The sequence below is a fragment of the Larus michahellis genome, chromosome 8 (genome assembly GCF_964199755.1).
Source record: "Larus michahellis chromosome 8, bLarMic1.1, whole genome shotgun sequence".
NCBI classification, from domain to species: Eukaryota; Metazoa; Chordata; class Aves; order Charadriiformes; family Laridae; genus Larus; species Larus michahellis.
The window spans coordinates 33,829,790-33,852,118 of NC_133903.1; the positions used below are offsets into that span (position 1 = coordinate 33,829,790).

The following is a 22,329-nucleotide window of genomic DNA, read 5'->3' on the forward strand; positions in this document are numbered from 1 at the left end:
CTATGTCATTATTCTGTATGTTGAAACGATCCCTGTCCAAAGCGTAAACCATGTTCTGTGTTGCTTGGAAATAACAGATGCTGGAATCAATTTTGACAGATAGAGGTCATCACAGGGCATGCATTATGCATGTTGTTAGCAAAAAATAGCATTTTTGAATCTCTGCGTGGAACTCTGAGGGTCGTTCAGTGCCGTTCATAAATGCAGAGCTGCTGTAAGGAATACAAGTGGTTTATATGTTCTCAGAATTTCGTATATAATGGGTATTACAACTTATTATGTACTGTGTTAATTCTAAAATGTAACCTTCTTCCTTGACTCATAACTATGAGATTAGATACTCAAATGCGTGGTATGATTTATGAAATGTTTTTTTTTCTATAATGTAGCCAAATATGGTACTTTGTAAACCTTGACTCCGGCATGCTTTCTGCTTTTCTCATGAGCTACCGTTACATCATCAGTTTGTGTTATGTCTGGGACCCAGAGCTGGGCTATGAAGACTTTTCTAGGAATCTGGGGGTTTTCCTGGTTTTCAAGTGAAGTAAATTTCAGCTACTTATTAGTGGAATAACTGAACCAGTTAGCTTTTTTGATTTCAAGGTTGGAAGCTGCCAGGCTGGTTTTGCATCTTTAAATTAGGAAGTTCCCTGACAAAAGCTTTCAGTCATGTGGAAATCTGACCTCAAGGAATCCAATGGGATTTTTAATATTAATTATAATAACGCATGGCTGAAATCCTGACCTTGTCCTTTGTGTTGGAATTTTATCTGCTTTTAAAGATATTAACGAATAACATTTTTGTGCTAGATATGTTTCCTGAAGTTTTCTGTAGTTGTCAGATACTCTCAGTACTGCAGCTGTGTACATCGCAATGGCAGTATCTCTAATGCTTATCATATTTCACATTTTAGTCATTAATGCATAATGTTTCTATACTGTTTCTATCACAAGTAATCCATGGTTACACTTCAGGTTTCTGTAACATACCGCTTTTTCTTGTTTGTTTTATTATATTCCAACAAGTACTCAGGATTCTTAATGAGTGTATTTGTGATGAATCCATGTGCCAATTAAGAATGAAATTTCAAGATAAAGAATGACAGTATTCTAGGTCTTGTCTGTCTGAACTTCAGTAAAGCAGTTGGTGTACTGCCTCAGAGGAATTGATATGTTATGGGAGGAGGCTAAAAGAACTTGGCTCGTTTAACTTAGGGAAATTAAGGTTAAAAGGGGTGTGATTGCTCTCTATAACTACATTATGAAAATAAATGCAGACAAGGGAAAGAACTATTCAGACTGCTGCCTCTAGATGGATGTAAGTTGGCCATGAACTAATTTACACTGGAATGTAGAAGATTCTCAATGTTCAGAGAATAAAGTTCTATGATGAACAGTAGGAACAAACAAATTAGTTTTAGGATAAACTTGCTAAACAGCTGAAAGATTGTATAACCTGTTTCCTGTGATAACGATGGGTGTGACTTGGTCCATCACAGGCCGGTCTACTTTGTATAGGTCAGGAGGTGAAGGGATGACCAGATTCTGTCCAATTAAATGTACACTGTCTCAATGTTAATCTGCTAAACTGTTTCTGAGCTACTGCTATGAAATCTGTAATTGTATGGTGAAAATAAAGTTGAATATTCTGTTTGGAGCTCTTTGACACTACCTCAGTTTATTAACCTTTCTTCCATGCTTAATGGTGATATAAGGGAAGTTCTGTTTATACATGGAAAAATAGCTGTTCCAGAATAGTATGTGCTTCTTTCTGATTGATTAATTCAAAGATTTTATTAAGTCTTTTGTTCTTGGAAAAACTGATTTTTAAAAAAATGTTTAAAATCATGTAGCAGGGACAGGTCCTTTTGATGATATTTTCGTACAATGAGTAAAACACATTCGTTGCACATTCACTGCTTTTATATCTTTGATCAATACAGGCTGTCTATGCATGTCTGGTATTGCTGATATTGAAATGAATGTATTCTCTGTGACTCAGACACTCCTGTTGTTGGAGAGTGAATTTACCTTCGGTTGTTGTACTTTGAGGTACAAAGTACTTTTCAGAATCTGAGTTAAATCTAATGTGTGCTTAAATAATTAGCCCACATTAGCACAAGGGAAATAATAATTTCCCTTGCTTATATGTGCATCTTCGATCAGTGGCCTTGACGTTAGCACACAGTATCGTTACTAAAGTGGGCGAATGAAAGTAACACAGTAATTAATGACATCACAATGATGCAATGTATGGGAATCCTTGCCACGTATCCCTGTTATTCCAGGTGCTGGTTTACGTAGGTCTGGTGATAGACCATATACATTGTGCTAGGCAGTGTGTATTCATAACAGAGACACCACTGAGCACAAGTGACTCCTAAGTAGACCAAAGATGACAATTGGATAAAAGGATAACTGGATAAGTAGGTAGCAAAATTACAGTAGAAGAATAACATTTATTGGTCACCATAGTAGAGAGCAGCTGTAGCACATCAACGTGGTAGTTGTCACAGTTTCTGTAGACATTATGGCAAAGAAGTTTTAAGAAGGGATCTGAAGCAAGATAATGAACTCTGTTAAGACTAAGACCCTAACCCGAAAGCCTATTTAAGTGAACAGGATTATTTCTAGTGATGTCAAGAGGTGTTAGATCAAATCTTTAAACATTGTATCTGCCAAGGGAATTTTATAATCAACATTGCTGGAGGATTTTACAGAATTAAGCATATTGAATTATACGCAACTATTCTAGACATGATATGTTTTAATATGATTAGTTCTGTGTTACCTTTTGAATAATTCTGCTAGTTGATGCAGCACGATTTTTTTCCCCCACATTCTCTTGGCCTGATTTTCAGAGATGCCAGTAATCGTAATTATCAGTGGAATAGAAATAAGTCATTTTACATGTGTTTGTGATTAATAATTTCAGCAGTATAGTATCTTTAAAAAAACCCCAGGATTTGCACTGAAAAATGCATGAAAGTATTTCTTGATTATCTTCTGATGAGATCAATACAAAGGTGGTGTTTTAAGGATACTGTATCTGCACACGAAAAATGTGATAAACTAAATCACCTGATACAAGGTTTCATAACGTGAATAACTTCCTGCGCATTTGTTTTGACTTCGAAGTATGTCTCTGAGATGAGTGCATGATGGCAGTTTGTTTATCACATATGCAGAGCTACCATTTGTATTGCGATGAGGGGCTTTCCTTGCATTAGGACAAAGTTGACAGCTTTGAGTAGATGCTTGTATGCAGCAGTGCTTCTGTTTGCCACACAGGTGCAACATTTGTTGGTGCTGAATCAGTATTTGAGAGCGTGACAGCCTTCAATTGAGAAATAAAGCAAAGTCTAGTATTTACCTAAGTGGAATAATGGTTAACTAATAATTAAGGTGCTCATTTTAAGTATGCCATTTAACTTGAAAAAATAGTAAAAGTTATGGTGTCGTTTGGGTTGAGTAACGTAAGAACTGGAATTATTTGCTTAATGTTTTGTCAGCACTTTGGATTAGTATTTATTCTTAAACACAGAGAATAGTAATTATTGAAGGTTGTCTCTTTCGTGTTTCATAAAATTTAGAGAATATTTGTATTTCTTACCACCGAAATTACAGTAGTGATCTTGCAACAGAAATAGGTCTTTTGTAGGCCTGCTGATCCTTTGTTATTAGAATTAAGTTAATAATGACTCTCCAGCAAGAAACTGGTTAAATATAGCAGTCCAGCTGCCTTGACTTTGCATGCTTTCACTCTTATTTTTATTTATTAATATACATTCTTATAACATCTTACTTAACCAAAACCTTCCTGGTTAAGATTATAAATGGATATGCCCATTTAACTGGAGCATTTTTTTTTAACATCCCATGTGCAGTTAAACCCAGGGCAATTATTATGTAAAGTTTTATTTAAAGATAGAGGGAGAGTAATTAAAAATAGATCTGTTCTGTTAAAATGATGCTTTCCTTGGCAGTATAAAGCGTGGAAAAAAAATGCTTTTGTAAAAGCTTTTAAGTCTTTACTATGTTTGTTTACTATGGAGTGGGTGGTACTTCACTTGATTTGAGTATTCTTATAATATCACAGCACACTCTTTTAGTGCTGTCCATAATGCTTTAAGTGTGTGTTTTTTTGTTTTTTTTTTTAAATGCCGTGATAGTTACAAGAATGTGGAGTTACATTACCCACAGTTTTCTCTTCTAGCTGAAATCCTGCCCCCACCATTTGATACATGTTTGTGTAGGGCTCTGGAACTGTCATTATAAACAGTGATTTAGTTCTTTGCACAGGCAGAGACTAATCTTTGTGGAAAATGTATTGTGTGGATTTTTCTCTTTTTAAAAAAAAAAAAAAAAAGAAGTAAAAAAGATTAGAATCTAGATCAGCTGTCTAGATGCACCAGTATTGATGTGGAAGGACTAGTGTGCAACTAGAATTCTTGTCTTGAAAATGAAAGCTGAAATTGATCCAGGCTCTGCTATGTGTACCCAAAAATACTGTCAAAACCTGGAAATTTAAAAAAAAAAAAAAAGGTATTATGAGAAGCCTAGAAGGGTTGTCATCCTTACGCTCTTGGACACGTTCACATCAGCAGTAGGCTTTTTGGTAATACTGATCTAAAGCTGATGAGATTATCCATATTGGTGTCTTTAATATTAATTCATCACAATTTTTGCCTTGAACTACAAAGATAAGCTTAATATTTGAACCTTATGCCGAGCTAGGGGTGCACATTTAGAATAAAGAGCCTCCACAGACATGAAATCAGCTTTAACCCAGGAAGAAGGGAGGACAAAGGTGTTTCTTCAAAGTAGTTTTTTTCTATTAGGTTGTATGTAGTATCGTACTAAGGCATTGCCTTAGTGCCGTTGTCAGGTACCTAGTAAAGACACAGTGTCTCTTTGTTGATTGATTGCTTTTGTGGCCTTCAGATTTTACAAGTTGTCATTAACTAAAAATATATGCTGACTTATGTTTGCTTTGTTTCTTTTTTTGTTTGTTTGTTCAGGTTTACCAAAAATGCAAGTAATTCGAAACTACAATGGAATACCACAGCCAGCAACACAAGATGGTCCACCATTGCATATCCAGATTGGAGACACTATTGAACTAATTAGAGGAGATGCACATAGCTTATTTTGGCAGGTATTGTATCATTTAGCAAATGGCTATATTCCATTAGTCACACATATTAAATTCTTATTGATATACCACTCTTGTAACTTCTTTCTTTTTGAACCACAAAATAATATCTTTGTGTTTTACCCAAAATAAATGTCTAATACAACTATTTTGACTTTTGAAGAACCAGTAGTTCCTATATTGTGTAAAGCTTTGTTCTTGCTGCCTTAGAGCAAAAGTCCCAGTGAATAAATCTGCAGGAATATGGCATTGGTAGCTATCAATCCTTCTAGTGAAATTATAGGAGTTAAGGAAAATGTTTGGAACATAAACAGCAAAGTCCTGTGAATTTTCAGTCGCTGCTTCTCTAACATAGCAGAACTACAAGCTATATTGGCGAAACCCAGTTACGAATATTAGTTTTATAGAGGAGAGAAATAGCTCTGCAAAACAGAACCACACCTAAACTTCTTGATGACCTTTCAAGTCCGTTAAGGACAGTTTCTTACGTACATGGGAAAAGCATATTCTATTGACAGCAAAATTCAGTGTCACATGATTCACATCACTACTCGTGTTACTGCAATTTCTTTTTACTTGAGAACTATAAACAGATTCAAAATGCCATCTGGCATTCACTTTAAAGATAAATGCATTAAAACATGTCTCATTTTTCTTTATTGTTTTTTTAATTGTTCATACTAGAATCCTGTGTAAAACTGATATTATTGGATAAATGGAAATAGAGCTAAATAGAAGAACTTTCAGGATATTAATAGAACAACAACTGGGAAGCATCTGTTGTTGTCTTGAATTGTTGTTCCTGTGTTTGCCTTTGTGATTTTCTTTTTTCTGTGAGGCCATAATAAGTTAATGAATATAATTATAAAATCTGCTTGGTCTGTAACATGAGTTGGGTCATACTTTTTTTTTTTTTTTTTTTTTGCTGGCTTCAGTTAGGATTGAATCTTCTCCAAACTCTTCGGGACTGAATCAGTAAATTCTGTTATTCTGTTCCTATGCCACTGCATCATCCTGAACAACATTTAACTGGGGGAAGTAATAAACAAGAGAATTGTTTAATCTATTTGAAAACATGTAAATAGCTGTAACACCCCCCTTCCTAAAACCCAACAAAACCCCAACAAACAAACACCCCTCCCCCCAACCCTCCAAACCTGTTATTTAGCAAACAATAGATATTTCACATCACTAAAAATAATTTTTTTCAAACACTGCTTGGCAGATTTTTGCCTAGGTGGTTTTATGTGTAGGGCTTGGTTCTGCAAGGCCTTGAGTTCTGATCCAGAGAAGCATTTAAGCGCACTCTTGATTTGGGACTGGCATGAAGGTAATCATCTGACTAATACACTTAGTACCAGCCAGAGTTATTGGCACCTTGTGGGACTGATGCTATTGCTGTGTTCATATACATCTGTCAACTCAATCTACTGGAATTTGTCTTAGATGTTATTTGTACCTATCATGCTAATGAATTTAGCTAGAATCTCACTGTGTTTAACTAGCAGAAATGGGGAAGTGCATGAGCCTTTTTCCCCAGAAGCCTTAATAATAGATTTGAATCTTAATGGAAATTGTCATCTCCATTAGCATCATTCAGGACTTTTTTTTTTTTTTTCTCACAAGCTGTCTTGTAATGACATCTGCGTTTTAAAATACATATTAAGGAAAAAAACCTGCAAAGCACAGTTTGTATTAAAATCTGTAAGTTTTATTCAAGAGGCGTTTTAGAGTAATTTACAACTGACCTGCAAGACTAATATTAGAATGGATTTTTAAGTCAGCAGTTGCTCAGTGTAGAAATTCAAGTGCTTGTAATAGATAAGTATGTGTGGCTTAAGTATAACTTTTTGTTCTTTACAGTCCATCAAATAAACAGCACAAGTTACTAAGTAATGCTTAAATTATAGCTTAAATGCGATCAAATGTGTTTTGAGAGACATTAGAGTTCTGCTAAGTTAATGTTTGAATGATTGTATAGCAATTATTGTGGTAAGTTGTGTAGTAATTCAAGACTGTGTACACATGAATCTACCTGTTATGCAGTCTGGAAGACAGGAGAAGTATGGGGTTTTTTTCTTTATGAAACAGTAAACACTTTTCTGAGAGGCAAACTGAGCAATCACAGACAAGAAGATAGCTGGGATAAGCATTTCTGAATTCCAGGAATTTGCTTTCTGCCTCTTTGCTGGTATCATCCCAAACCTAGGCTTTCTTCAAAGAGAACGTGTAATATAAGGGGGTTGATACTGTCACAAGTTATTTACTCTCTCAGTAAGCACCTGGCCGCATATGAAGAGAAGGGTGGTCTTGTGCTGATACTAATGCGTCCCTTTATGCGTGACTGCTTTGCTTTGCTCAGCCCAGGTGCGAGACCAGAAGAGCCGTGCTGCCTGCCTGGCTGGTGCTCAGCTAAGGTCACTTGTGGAATGAAATAAGAAAAGGAAGAGGCTCTGGGGGCAGGGGAGGAGAGAGGAGAAAACGTGGTATTTTAAATGGAAATTTCAGGCTCCTTCTCCGAGCGCTACTAAGTGTTTCAGCTGTAGTAGTGCAGCTTTGAAGTAGTCAGATTTTTATTATAGATGTGAATATTTCTCTCCTCTTCTGAGTTTGGTTTGAGTAAATTGGTACCTGCTTAACCTGAGGGTAGGCTTTCAGGGGTGCCGCGATGCCTACCATATCATATAATGTGATTCGAGTTCTACAGGTTTGCACTGCAATTACCCGCCATCCTCAGGCAATCATGTTTCTCAAGTACGCCAAAAGAATACAGATATTTCCTGGACTGATTCTTCTTTCCTTTTTCAAACCCAGCTTTTCTTTGATGCAGATTAAACTCATATCAAGTAATAGCTAAAACAGATGTACTTTCTAATGCTTTGGTAGTTAGCGGTCCTGCTGCAAACAGCCAAAAGGCATTAAGTATATGTAAGTACACTTATGATATAAAATTGAAACATTGGGGAAGCAGCAGGGTAAAAGCGCCTTTTGAAAGTCCCTTTTTTTTTTCCTTTTGGTTTGCAATTTGTTTTGTAATTTTTCATCTCTTTTCTTCCTCTCTTCACCACACTGCAGTAAACAAAATGAAAATGGGAGAAGGACACGATAATTTATAAATTTTAGCTATTCTGGAGTTCTAGTTCTGTGCATGTCCAATGAAGCTAATGGGCATTGCATAGCTAAGTAGGAGGCAGCAATGTGGAAATACAGAGCAAAAGCGTCAAATGGCTTCAGAAAGTCTCCCTCATTAAAACAGGTACAAGAGTCATGAATCAGCCTCTAGTTTTGCTGAGACTGTCATTGAAAGAAATGAACCGAAGGGCTTCACTGGCCCTTATGTATATGAATATGTATGGACACATACACGTAATATATATTTTAATATAGAATATAATAATTTAGAAAAACAATGTAATAGTATATACATAAGAAACATTTTAAAACTAGTTCTGTCCAGTCCTTTGCTTCTGATTTTATAACGACCATAAGCCATTATAGGCAGCATTCAAGGGAAGTGCTTACTCGTCAAACAAGAAGCAATTAGGAAACATAAAGTAGAAAGAAATGATTAGTAGAAGTGAAGTATGGTGGCATAATAATTTTGCTATTGTTAATGAGTTGATGGATAGATCTTAAATTTTAAAATCATCATCTGACAACAGGTCATGGTTCTGTGTATAGTGACACCAAGCCTTGATGAATTTAGCTAGGATTTCTAAAGGTAAACAAATTCACCTAGTCTCCTAAGGACATTATCAAACTATTCCAATGAGCTCATTATCGATAGAGGATTTTAAATTGACCTGTTCTTTCATCAGTGTGTAATAAATGAAGCCCTGTTCTGCATAAGGATTTGCTTTTACTTAACTAAGAAAGCCGTCTACAGTTATTTCATGTGAAGCTTGTCTTCAGGACACAAGGCCTTTCTTGGGTTGTCTCACTGCTTGTTACATTCGTGACTGTCCTGGTTTCAGCTGGGGCAGAGTTATGGTTACTGGGACGGCTGGGACAGCTCCACCCTGTTTGAAATTGCTGATTTCTGTTTTGTGTGGGGGTATTAGGGTACAATTACACATTTAGTGTTACAGAAACAAAACAAACTAAAACCCCAAAGAAATTCCATGTCTTTTTCTGAAGCGTTTTTTCCCCTTTTAATTTTTTATGTTACAGGTATGCCATCAAAAATAAAAAATAAATGTAATTTTCAAGATTGCAATGCTTGTAAAGTACTCATTCTTACTCTCGTTGCCAAATGTTGATAGTATATTATGTTTACAGTGTGTTAGATTTAATGGAGGTTAGGCATTTATGTGCTTTTAAAAAATCTGTCAAATCAAAACACTTGTTTGCCAAAATACACATTTTGATGCCTTCCTTATATGTATCTGTGCTTAGAAATTTTAGCTATGTGCTCTGTTCTGCTCTGAAAAATGTGGTCAGCATGGTCACAGCTAAATGTTTACAAGCTCTAGAGAGGTGTTCTTATTTTGCTTTTATATCTAGCTGAGGAGACATTCTTCAGGAGAGCTTTATGGTGAATTGTGAGCTGCTGAGGCATGGCTCTGTGCTGATCAGGTCACTTTTGGCCTTAAGAAGCCCAGAATAAATTGCTGGTCCTGCAACTTTGGGGCAGCAGTTGGGTTGCATAAAAGGCTCAGTTTAGGCTGTGCTGGATACATTTCTGCAGCTGGTCTCCCAGTTGTGTGGGCGCATCTACAACATGTTGTGAATATATCATAGACAGAGAGTTAATCTAATTCTGCTAGTATTCTCGTGCCCACCTGATTTCTAAGGCTTTGCATCACTTATGGAAATCCTTAACATAGAACTTTGTATCTGAATTTGCTGATGGATTATTAGCCCCAAGTTCCCATTGGAGTTAGTGTGATTTCTCATGTGCTGCAACTGCCGCTGCACGGTGGTGTAGTCATTTTGGGAGTCTGTAATGTTGCAGTGTGGTAGCTCTCACTAGAGTGATGCCAACTGAGGAGAAAGTAACTTTAAGGAGACAACATTAATGAAGATATCAGACACTGGCAGACATGGACAGAACTGGGAATCACAGCTCTCAGGCTCCGAGTCACCTTCTTGCATCTCATCTCTCAGAGCTCAGGTGTATCAGCTATAATTACTACTTAATTATATGAACTAAAAAAAACCAAAACAAGACAAAACCCACACAACTATTGAATGATGCTTTATTAGAGCAGCATTTTATTTTAGCTTCTTTGATATACTCTTATTGTCCTAAATCCCTGTGCCTGTATTATTATTTACTATTAATCCTGTTATGTCTCAAAAATGGAAAATTTTGTTGGTTTTTTTTTCTAGGGCAGAAATCTAACAACAGGAGAGCTTGGATTCTTCCCCAGTGATGCAGTAAAGCCTAGCCCATGTGTAAGTACAATTGTTTAATTCTGTTTGTCATTTTACAGAAAAACTGCCTGGTTCATACCATCACTTCATTAATATTACCTTAGAAAAATCATGTTGTTTCTAGTTCCTTTGTGTTTTCATGGTATGTTCAATATTGCTTAAAGTATAGCATTCTAATAGTTTTGGTTATCGGCTGTAAATAGGACATGTCAAGAAAACATGTTTGAGAAGCAGATTTAACTTTTGGGAATATTAATAAATTGAACTGTCTAAAGAGTTTCCAGAATATAGAACAAACACATTTTATATGAAAATGCACTTTCTTCCGTTCCCCAGCAGTAAGGTCAGAATGCTTTGATTCTAATCTATTCCCCAGTCATTTTGGGTTAGAGAGAGGGATTACACCATAAGCGGTGAGTTTAAAAATGTGTAAAACTAATATAAAACTTTGAACTGCTTGATAAATTTTCTCCTCTCTGTAGGTTCTTACCTGCCTTTATTTCAAATAAGGATGTTTTCAATCTAGAAAAGTTCAGGATAACAATAAGAAAAATTATTTTATAATATGTACTGAAGAGTTTTGTATACAGGTGTGATGATGCATTAATACACTGTATGCTTGCTCCTTCATTCTCTGCCCTCTGTAACACTGTGCATCGGATTACTATATGTCCCTTTGTTGAGATTAATTGATGTAAACCCATAAAACCAGGGGTGAATCATATTTCTTACTTTGCTTTAAGACAGCTTTAACTTCTTTTAACTTGATTCACAAGTTTGACTTATTAATAGAATTGCTTTCATTACAGCAATCAAGATATGCCACTTAAATGGCTTCCAAGTAGGTGGAATCAGCTGTGAGTGGCTGCATTTCGATATCCCTTTGAGGCTTATATTGTGCCTTAGTTTCTAAAACAAATATACATGTGATCCTAAAGAATATAAACACATTAGTATATTCTGAGACATCCTTAGGGCCCTGTATTTTCAGAATTTTGCTTGAAGAGGGGTGCACAGAATATTTGTAGATACAAGATATGTTAGATTGAGTGAGAGAACAGATCTGGAATAAAGATGAAAATGTTATGTGAATCATAGACTCACAGAATGTTCAGGTTAGAAGGGACCTTAAAGATCATCTAGTTCCAACCCCCCTGCCATGGGCAGGGACACCTCCCATTAGACCAGGCTGCTCAAAGCCCGATCCAGCCTGGCCTTGAACACTTCCAGGGATGGGGCATCCACAACTTCTCTGGGCAACCTGTTCCAGTGTCTCACCACCCTCAAGGAAGAATTCCAAGGAAGAATATTAGGAAGAATTTCTTCCTAATATCTAATCTAAATCTACCCTCTTCCAGTTTACAACCACTACCTCTTGTCCTATTGCTACACTCCCTGACAAAGAGTCCCTGCCCATCTCTCCTGTACTTTAAGTGCTGGAAGGCTGGTAGAATGTCTCCCTGGAGCCTTCTCTTCTCCAGGCTGAACAACCCCAACTCTCTCAGCCCGTCTTCTTAGGAACTTAGCCTGTCTTCATGTGAATTTAACTTTCTTCCCTCCACCCCCTGCTTATTGTAAAAGTTGTGGATTTCCCATGCCATGGTGTCTCTGTCCCGCACACAGGCAGTGCCTGTTCGGTACTGGCGTTAGGTTCTTGGAACCACCCAGTCAGTCATTGCATAGTATCATTGACAGCAACTCTAACGATGTTTTAGGAACTACCACTATACTTTAAAGCAGACAAAGTGGGATATCCAAAGTTAAGAAAAATACTACTGGGGTGTTGTGAAGATTACTTTCTAGCGATAAAGCTTTCTGCTAAATTTAGAAATATACTATTTAGAGGAGTATTGAAAATAATACAGCTTTACAGAATGAATAAATATTATTCATGAAATGTTACCAAGCGGTGTCATGATCAGAACAAAAAGATAAATTGATGCTTCACCACTGTTAACTTGGAAGGATGAAATATAAACATCTTATTATGATAAATGATGCAGTTAAAGATACTGAAACATCAATCAGGTTTTAAACATGCTATAACTTTTACTGTTATTATTAAGTCTAACAGTCTTTACAACCAGCTGATATAAAAATGCCCAGAAACAGCATAAAATACATACATCTAAAAGACTTTAGGAATGAATATTGAAAGAAAAACTGCTGAGCTCCAGAATATCTATATTCCAGACTTTTCACAGATGTACCTATAAACAATTTTTTTCTCTTTGCAATAAGTAGTATATGTCAGCAGACATTTTCTGCACCATATGACTAATATCTGGTTCTTTCTAGCTTCCAGTTTTTTCATTTCTATAGAGGCATTGGATACATAGCACGGTATGAGCCAAGAGCTTCTGGAATAACATTTGATTTTACTGTTTTTCATGACAATGAACGATGCTTGTTATATATCTATATATCTGCCCATTCAAAATTAATTAAAAGGACTACTCTCTATTGTTTAACTGCTCTGAAGGATGGACTTAAACCATCTTTGAATTTTTATATCCTTTCCAACATATTAGGATACTTGACAAATTAAGAATATTTTTTTTTCCTACCTATTCTTTATTTTCCGTATTTCCTTTCCTTTATTTTCTTTATTGGAGAAGAGCAGGCTGAGGGGAGACCTTATTAATGCTTACAAGTATGTAAAGGGTGGGTTTAAGGAGGATGGAGCCAGACCCTTTTCAGTGGTTCCCAGTAACAGGAGGAGGGGTAACGGGCACAAGGTGGAACATAGGAAGTTACGATCAAATATGAGAAAAAACTTCTTTATGGTGAGGGTGACAGAGCGCTGGAACAGGCTGCCCAGGGAGGTTGTGGAGTCCCCTTCTCTGGAGGCTTTCAAGACCCGGCTGGATGCAGTCCCGAGTAATGTGCTCTGGGCAATCCTGCTTCAGCAGGGGAGTTGGACTAGATGATCTCTAGAGGTCCCTTCCAACTCTGAAAAATTCCGTGATTCCTGCTGCTGATAGAATGCATGTTATTTAATTGGTCCTATGGGGATAATACAAATCATTAAAGGTGAAATTCTTCTGTAGATGAAACATATTATTGAAATATCTTGCAGCGTGCAAAGACTTTATAAGTGCCTAGTTGGCTTTGAAATGTCTCATTTGGTCGCTTTGCTAAAACATTTCTCTTAGGAATTAATTGTCAGCATATTCATAATCTGTTGACTTTTTTCCAAGTCTCACCACTAGAAGCAGAGGTCCCCAGGTAACACCATCAGTAGCTGTAGGGATATGAAGTGCCGCTGCTGCTACCAGTGGTAGTACCTGGCTGTGTAAGGCCCCCTACGCTTCAAAGGAGTTTGCAGCCCACCAGCACTATAAATGCTGCTGTTTGAGAGCCCGTTGTCTACAGTATTTGGGAGTTATGCATATTTCCTTTTTCTTTCTCAAGAGCTAGACTAACTTAATGACTGTTTTAACAGCTGGATAAATTTACTGTTGTGCAAGCTGAACATGTGACCCTGGTTTTATTACAGAGAACTTTAATTTGTTCCACACCAGTGTCTGCTTTGTTATTTAGAAAAAAAAGTAAGTTTTGGTCTCTCCTGTAAAATTCAGTATTTTATCATGAAAATCTTTGATTGAGAGTCATTTGAGCAAGTATTTATATATTTAGTTTGAGTGACCATTATATCAAAGGCAGTAAGCAGAGCTTTGTGTGCTCTGCAAATTTTGGTTCATGGAAATGAATCACGACAGTGCAGGGATGGAAGTTACATCTTAAGTAAATTTAAAGTTAGCCAAAAACCTATCCATCACAAAAACCTGAGCAGTTTTGTTTACTTCTGTGGAGAAAAAGAAGATAGGAGAGATACTAATTTAATTCCTAATCTAAACTTTTTTGAAAACTTTCTCAACTGGAAAATGTCCTGAAGTTATGCAAGAAAATACTTGGCCAGTGGTTTAAGCGGAGCCTTTGGAGTAAGTGCATTATATAACTCTAGTGCTGAGGCTTCTTCGCGTGAAGATGAGAGCCTTAAAATGGTGACATTGTAACTATTCTTACTTGTTTCAATAATTTAGTAATTATGCATTCCAGTAACTGTGCTTTTTTGAGGAAGTTGCAAGATAAGGTTACCAACACAAGTGGCTGTAAATATCATATTCTTCTGTACGTTCCCTCAGCTCAGACTGTCTGTTGTCATTTAGTTTACAATATCCTGGTTCAATAATCACTTCATAGCTTTCTATTCTGTTTTTTTCCATTCAAAAGGTGCCTGTTACTACTTTAGCAATACTGCTAGAATATACGATAGCATTTTGGAGAGGTTAACACAAAAATTTTGCATTACTTGACTCGCGCAACTTTAACTGCAGAATACTATGATATATGATACTATGATATAATACATATGATACTATGATATAATATGCAGGGAGATGGGGGTTTTGTGGTGGTGTTGGGTTTCTTTTGGCATGTGTGGTGTGTTTTTGGGGAGGGCAAGGGGGAGGCTTTTTTTGTGCCATCACTGGAGTTTTATTTCAAGATCAGGTCTAGAGACTTGATAAAGATCTCAGTTGATATCAGAGGTCAAGTTAGTAGGAGTTGTAATTGATTTTGATTTAAATTAATTTAAGTTTGTGGGCCTGTATAATAATATTTTCCTCAGTTGACCTGTGTTTCAAAGTCTCTGTTGAAGACATTCCATATATCATAAATAAAAAAATGTGAGAAGAATGTGACTGTAATTTTTTCCCTATTAGATTCCAGAAAATAAAATGTTACGTGGTTTTACTGGAAGAAAAAAGGAAATAATTTGCTTATCTAAGAATATATGACATTAGGTCATAAGTATGCAAGATGTATGCTAAGCTTCCACTAAAATAAATTTTTCAGCACTTTGCAAGTTTAACACATTGTTTTAGAAGTGTAGGGTAATAGCAGTTTTGTACACCGGTGGGAGGTGGTCCACGTGAAATGCTGATTTTCATGGGGATCGCTATACTGTGCATCTTGCGCATGTATGAACATTATCTATGCATATGTTTATGTATATGTAGAATGTCCATTTTGCAAACTGATTGTCATTTGCTTTATTTTTTTAAATTGAATTTGAGAATCAAATTCCATGCTTATTAAAATCCAGTACAAGAGTTAACCAAGTCAAATACAAAGGCATGAATGATGTCATACAATGCAATCTGTGCATTATCTTCAACTCGCTCAGAAGGTTATATACTATATTTCCTAGTAGACAGTCTTTCTAATGCCATACATGAAGTGAATTTTATAAATGTTACTGTAAATTTGGCACACATTTTAATGATACTTTTCAACAGTACGTAGCATTGGGCTATTTTATGTATGAAATTTGAATGTAGGCACTGTCAGAAAAACTGCTAACAGTTCTATTAAGTAAAAAAAAAAGTCTATCGCAGCAGCAAAGAGTTAAAATATTTTGTACAACTTCTGGAATGATTTTGTCCTTTATTATAAATTCCTTCAAAAGAAAACAAACTTGCGAACTAATTAGATCATCTGTTTCTTGTAACTTGTTTCATCTGGATATTGACAGATAAATGCTATCTAATTTGTGTTGATTAGAAAAAAATCTTGATCCTCTTTCCCCTGTGTCTTTTCCTGTCTTAGGTTCCTAAACCAGTAGACTACTCTTCACAACCGTGGTGAGTCCCTGTCTAGTCTCACAAGAATCTCTTTGAAAGAAGCAGTCATAGAAAGACAACTGTGTTTACTGCAATTTAATTTATGTTGGTTTAACCTTTCTAGGCTTCTGAAGAAGGCATCGTGTAATGGTTTAGGAAAGCAACACCATGCATTGCCTAAAAGCATTTCTGAAGTAATAAAGTGTTTAGTGATTTTGACATTTTGTTTACAACTCTGTAGCCGTGCAGCGTTAGTCCCAGAGGTCTGAAATAGAATAATAAGAGATGAGTGTAATATGAAGCGTGCAAGTAGATCTTACATGTTAAGTGAAAAAAGAGAAGGAATAACATTAAATAAATCTTGTCTCATGAATAATCCTTCGTTTCATTAAAAAAAAGAAAAAAAAAGATTGTAGAGATATAAAAGGATGGAAGGATGGTGTATCAAAACTACAACCACTGCTGGTCTGAGGCTTATGTAGTGTGTGAACTCTTTACCAGAATTCAACTTGCTTCCCAAAAAGATGTGGTAATTCTGAGAGAACAGAACAAGCACCACTTGTGTTCTTTCACTGCTTTTATGCTTTGTCATTTAGATGAGAATTCTGATTTCCTCTAGTTTGCCAAAAGTGAAATCAGAATTGGATCTAAACAAATATTGATTTTTCATAACAAGCCAAATAGAGTGTTTAATATAGCTTTGCAAATAAATGTCTGCTGACTGCCTCTCATGAAGTCCCGCCCAAACCAGCAAGGCAGAGCAAGGGCACAAATCTGCTTATGCAGTCAGGTTGCAGAACCACTGACTTATTTGTCTTAGCTTTCTTAGCTTTCAACTCTTAGCATTAGCTCTTTCAAATTTGGATGTATTAGGCTGGTGGTGGGGTTTTTTTTTTTTTGCTTGTGGGTGTTTAGTCTACCCATTAAAGTTTATCATTTAGACATGATGATTAATTATGAAACCAAATAAAATAGTGTGTTTGTATAAATACCAAATTTCTGTGTAGGTCTTTTTTTTGACCTAGTGTACTACTGATGGCTGATTCTTCACTCTGTTAAGATAAATCCCACTAGAAGTCAAGGAGGTTCAAAGGTTCTGGACCTCGTTTTATTGTTTCACTTGCAACACACAATTCAGAAAAACATTTGTTTTTTTGAGGTCTTCAAGCCAGTAGTCATTCAGCTAATGTTCAGGCTTGAGTACTTTCCTTAACAGGTGTTGTAATCAACATGTGCACATGTACTTCTCTAATTAAGAATTTCCACCCCCCAGTGCAGAATTTTTTTCATGCATTATTCTTCATTCAAAAATCCAGAAGTGGTATTCAGTTGCAACTGATATATTTTTAGATCCCCTTCATATGCAGAATATTGAGACTCTGCATTACATATTTGATAGACCTATATTTGTAGCTTTGAAAAAATCATAGGCAATTGTTACTGTTTTCTGTTACAGGTTTGCAGGAGCAATGGAAAGATTGCAAGCAGAGAGTGAACTTATTAACAGAATAAATAGCACTTACCTGGTGCGGCACAGGACCAAAGAGTCAGGAGAATATGCAATTAGTATTAAGTAAGTGGAATAAGATCTCCTACAGAAAGTTTTCCTGTTCTCATTTGTGTCTAGGTAATACTTGAAATTAGGAAAATAAAAACCTGTTTCAATTTATATAATCGTACACAGCCTTTAAGGGGGTCAATATAGGAAAACTGAAGTTGAAGTTGCTGACAAAAATACCCAGAACTTATAGTAGGAAGATAACAATGGCTTTATAATGCTGATGTAGCAAATGTGTCTACAAAAATGATGGTCTAGTATATTGGGTAAGAGCAGGCAATTGTTTGGTGTGTAATGTCATCTCCTTCTCTGAAGTGAATAAGAATGTTTCATTGACTTCAGTGAGAACTTGTTGAAGCCCTTTTCATCTCAGACATTTCAGTAAAATGTGGGTTCATAAATTCTGTGCATCCAAATTATTATGAGGGTCTTGTTTGCTTTCATGTTGTTTATCCAAATTAATATAAAAGTAAGAAATACATGGGAATTCCCAGTTAGAACAAGCAGTTAGTTGTGACTTTTTTTCTGAATCCAGATTAACTCTTCAGCTTTACTTTAATAAGTATATTTGGTTAATTAGATGTCAGCTTTGTTTTAGCACAAATATACATTTTGTCTTAAGAATTTATTCATGTGGTGTTATTGGGGCATGGCCTCAGGAAATTATTGATTGCATCTGATTAAAAACACATTTATATTCATAAGTTACTCATTGCCCACAGGTACAATAACGAAGTGAAACACATCAAGATTTTAACAAGAGATGGCTTTTTCCACATTGCAGAAAACAGAAAATTTAAAAATTTAATGGTAAGTATTGATTAAGTTTTTAACAACGTGCGATTTTCTATGTAGCTGTTGCTGTTAGTGAGAGCTACCTTGGTTTGTGAAATTACAGAAGCCTGTGAGAGTAAGAGGTTTGATTGTGCCCATACCTACTAATAGGATAATTTTTTATATTTATGGTTTATGCTCTAAGCAATGGTAGCACGTGCTTAAAATTACATATTTATATTTAGGACTGGTCTGTGTCCCTTGCAGTGATGTAGAAGAGAGGAGGAATTTGAATCGCATGCGTCAGCCCACTGTGGAGTTAGGCTGAATCTTGAAAGGAGAATCTGGTGTCTTTGGAAATCTTTCTCTATATAGTAACGATCCCTAAAAGCAGCTAAGTGAAGGTTCCTTCCCAGCCTAGCACATGTACACCTGTACTTCTGAACATAATGATGCCTATTGACATGTAAATTCAGAGGAGAAGGATATAAGGTGCAGCTGTGTCAGAGAGCCCAGAAAAAATTGTGACAGGCTGGTCTTCCTGGTCCTGGTGCAACAGGCAAAGTGTGGCGAGAGAATGGGACTGTCTAAACTGCTAATAGCTCAGAAATTCTTGTTGGAATAATAGTAATCTGGAGTCAATATCAACTAGTTTAATTTAAAGCAACTGTGTGGCTACTTTGAACTTACACTCTGTGTCAGCAAACCACTCACTAGCAATCTATAGTAATAACACACAAAACGTAGGCTCTGTCATTAACTTCACTCCAACTATAGCCATAGTTCATTCCCTGAAGTAAGAGTGTCGTGTTATAACTGCCCAGATCAGTGAATTTTCAATGTTATGTCGGAGTCATCTTGTACTGGGAGTAAATTCCTTTTTTTTGAACTCTAATTTGAAAGAATTTCATAATAGCTCATTTTTCTCGGACAAGACTCATAAATACAAGATGTCTGAATAAATTACTGTAGTGCATTTGTAAAATTTTACTGCTTAAGCGTTTTCTGATGCATTGTTAAACGAAGCTTGTTCAATATGTTATATTTACTGCAATCAATTGGATTAAAACTTATGCTGCAGCCTTCCTGCATGCATATCCAAGTACTCTAAAACAATAAATAAAAATGAAGGACAATGCAAAACAAGATTAGGGAGAGAAGCTTTAAAACCAGGAAGCCTTAGAAATTGTTTTAATTTAACCACTGATACTCTGTAAAACAAGAGCATCCTACAAGTGGTAAAAAATCAAGCAGAAATCTATGCTTTGCCTGATCCTATTGAAATAAGTGGCTATTATAATGGGAACAACATCAGTTTCCTGATGAAGAATGCACCAAGCTGTTTCCACACTCTGTCTTCATTTGACAACTTAAAAACCAGTGAAGTGTTTAGTGTTAGGGCTGGGGACTCTGAGATCTTACGATTGGCAGTAACAGAAATCATGGTGTTCCCCAAATGCACAAAGGAGGTGGCTGCTTAGTCTGCAAGTGCTACAAGTGGTTCACTGGAAGCTGATGAGAACATCAGAGCGCTCTCAGGATCTTGACAAAGCATGGGAGCTGGAGTCCCAGGCTGACAGATATCTTATGGCAATGATGCGGTTTAACGCACTGATGCAGGTTTCAAAATAGGGCTGGATGATCAGAGATGTAAGTACAGGACACAAACTTGGATAAAAAAAGAAATAAAAAGGATATGCGTTGTGTCAAAGAATTGAGAGGACAAAAGAAATTTCTGGTATAAAGGCCTCACTGCTACCAATTTAGCCTTGCTAACAATCAATGAGGGAAAAGTAATTTCATAACGCAGTTTTAGGGTATGATGAAGTCTGCCCTTGAGGGTTACGTAGACAAGAGATAGTGTAAGTACTCTTTGCATATGCTGTGGAACAACTGCTTTGTTCTGGGTAGACGGAAGAGAAAAAGTAACAGTGTCTGGAAGAAGAGAGGAACAAAAGTAGGGTAAGTACAACTGGGAGCAGAAGAGAGACAAAGCCAGCAGCCATGGAAACCTAAAGTAGGGATCTGCAGTGACACAGTGTTCTCTGCTACTTTGGAAGTAACAAAAGTAGAACAGCTCTTGTACATAGTTTTCATAGCACATTTGAAAAACTTTCACAAGAGTAATTAAAATGTGCTGAGCATGTAAAGCAGGCCAAGGTGCAGTGAAAGGTCAACTCTGCTGCTGACGTGAATCACGGTGATGTGACAGGCTCCTGAGGAGCCCCATCCACACTGACAGGGGCTACTTACCTGTTTGTGAGCTTGCTACCGTGATTTGTGCAATGAATGTTTTAGAGGCCAGCTGTTTGTCAACAGCTCAGCCTGGCTCAAAGGAGCAGTAAGTGTTGACTCCGACAATAAGGTTTTACTTAAAAAAAAAATAAATCCACAAACAAAAAAACCAAAAAACCCAACAACAATAAAAACCAACCAACCAAACAAAACCAAAAAAAACCCAAGTCCCCCAAAAACCACCAACAAAAAGCAAAAAAACAATGCCCAGTTAAGTGGCAGCGTAAAAGCAGTCAATATTTAGGATACTTGATTTTATAAAAACAAACACGTACTGTGGGATGTTGCATTATAAAATAAGGTCACTTGTATGATAAAACTCTCATTGACTGTACACCAGAATGTTGAAAAGGATGTGATTTCAATTTCTAATGACATAGTATTTTTCCTTTCTGAAAGGAACTCGTAGAATACTATAAGCACCACTCTCTCAAAGAAGGCTTTCGAAGTTTGGATACTACTCTTCAATTTCCATACAAAGAATCTGAAAACTCAGTGGGACAAAGGAGTAACAGAACAGGTGGCAACTGTGAGTATTATAATTTTTTTTATATTATTTTCTGTCATATAAATATTAAAAGGACAAGGTACTTTGAACATCTTCATTTCCCATTTTTGACATATAACCAATTAATATGGTAATGCTTTTAGCTAGGATTTTTTGAAGCTAAGCAGATTCAGATCTGCCAGGAGGTTTATAAACATGTCTAGCAAGTTTGTCTTGCTGCCAAACTTAAAATCTCCCTGATATTCAAAAATCTATTAGGCGTGCTGGTGAGAGATTAAACTGCGTCCTGCCTAGTTTTTTCAGGCATTTGCATACACGCGGCTACAAGTGTTAATAATATCTGTGACAATTTCTATCTTGTAGCCACATGAAGTAGCAGCTCAGTAATACCACATAAACGTCTCAAAAAAAAAAACCCCATTAGATTTACTATATCATAATCATTTTTATGCCTGCCTTTTAACCTTAATATTTATTACAGGCCTGTAGGCTTCTGAAAATTAATGAACTACTGTATGATATAAATAGCAGTTAAAAAGTTTTGAACTTTAGGAATGAACTGAGAAGATCTACAATGCACGTGGTATCCTTTATTTAGCCTATTACAACTTAAATAGAAGTTAGCATGATTTTTAGGACACGTACAGGTTCAATGTTAATGATAAAAACTACCACATGGCTGGCCTCTGGAAAGTATATGATGTTTCTGAGAGCAAATATTAGATTTGCAATTCTGCAGATGATGGCTGTATCTTTGTACTGCAACAGATAATAAGAGGAAAATAAAAATTAATGGGGATTTTAACAATACGAAGACTGCTGTGAAAGACCATAGGGTCCCGTCTAGTCTTTGTGATGACGAAGCTGGCTGTGTTACCTTCATTTGCTGTTTGTGAGCTTTTGTTTCCTTGCTTGCCTCTGTTCCATAACATTTCTATAACTTTTTTCCTCTCCTAATTAAAGTGAAAATAAGTTAGGACAGATGATTGTAAGAAACCAGTGTGTCTCCGTGCATTTCATTCACTGTCTCTATCTC

At 36.3% G+C, this 22,329-nt stretch overlaps 1 protein-coding gene across 4 annotated transcripts in view; it reads left to right on the plus strand.

Moving 5' to 3' along the window:
- VAV3 (vav guanine nucleotide exchange factor 3) overlaps window positions 1-22,329 on the plus strand; it is a 171,105-nt gene that overhangs the window by 134,587 nt on the left and 14,189 nt on the right. For all 4 annotated transcript variants that reach the window (XM_074597335.1, XM_074597337.1, XM_074597334.1 and 1 more), the window contains exons 20-25: window positions 5,022-5,158; window positions 10,487-10,552; window positions 16,145-16,179; window positions 17,615-17,731; window positions 18,439-18,526; window positions 21,185-21,314. In XM_074597335.1, the coding sequence (XP_074453436.1) occupies window positions 5,022-5,158; window positions 10,487-10,552; window positions 16,145-16,179; window positions 17,615-17,731; window positions 18,439-18,526; window positions 21,185-21,314 (573 nt within the window). The remainder of the gene's footprint in view (window positions 1-5,021; window positions 5,159-10,486; window positions 10,553-16,144; window positions 16,180-17,614; window positions 17,732-18,438; window positions 18,527-21,184; window positions 21,315-22,329) is intronic.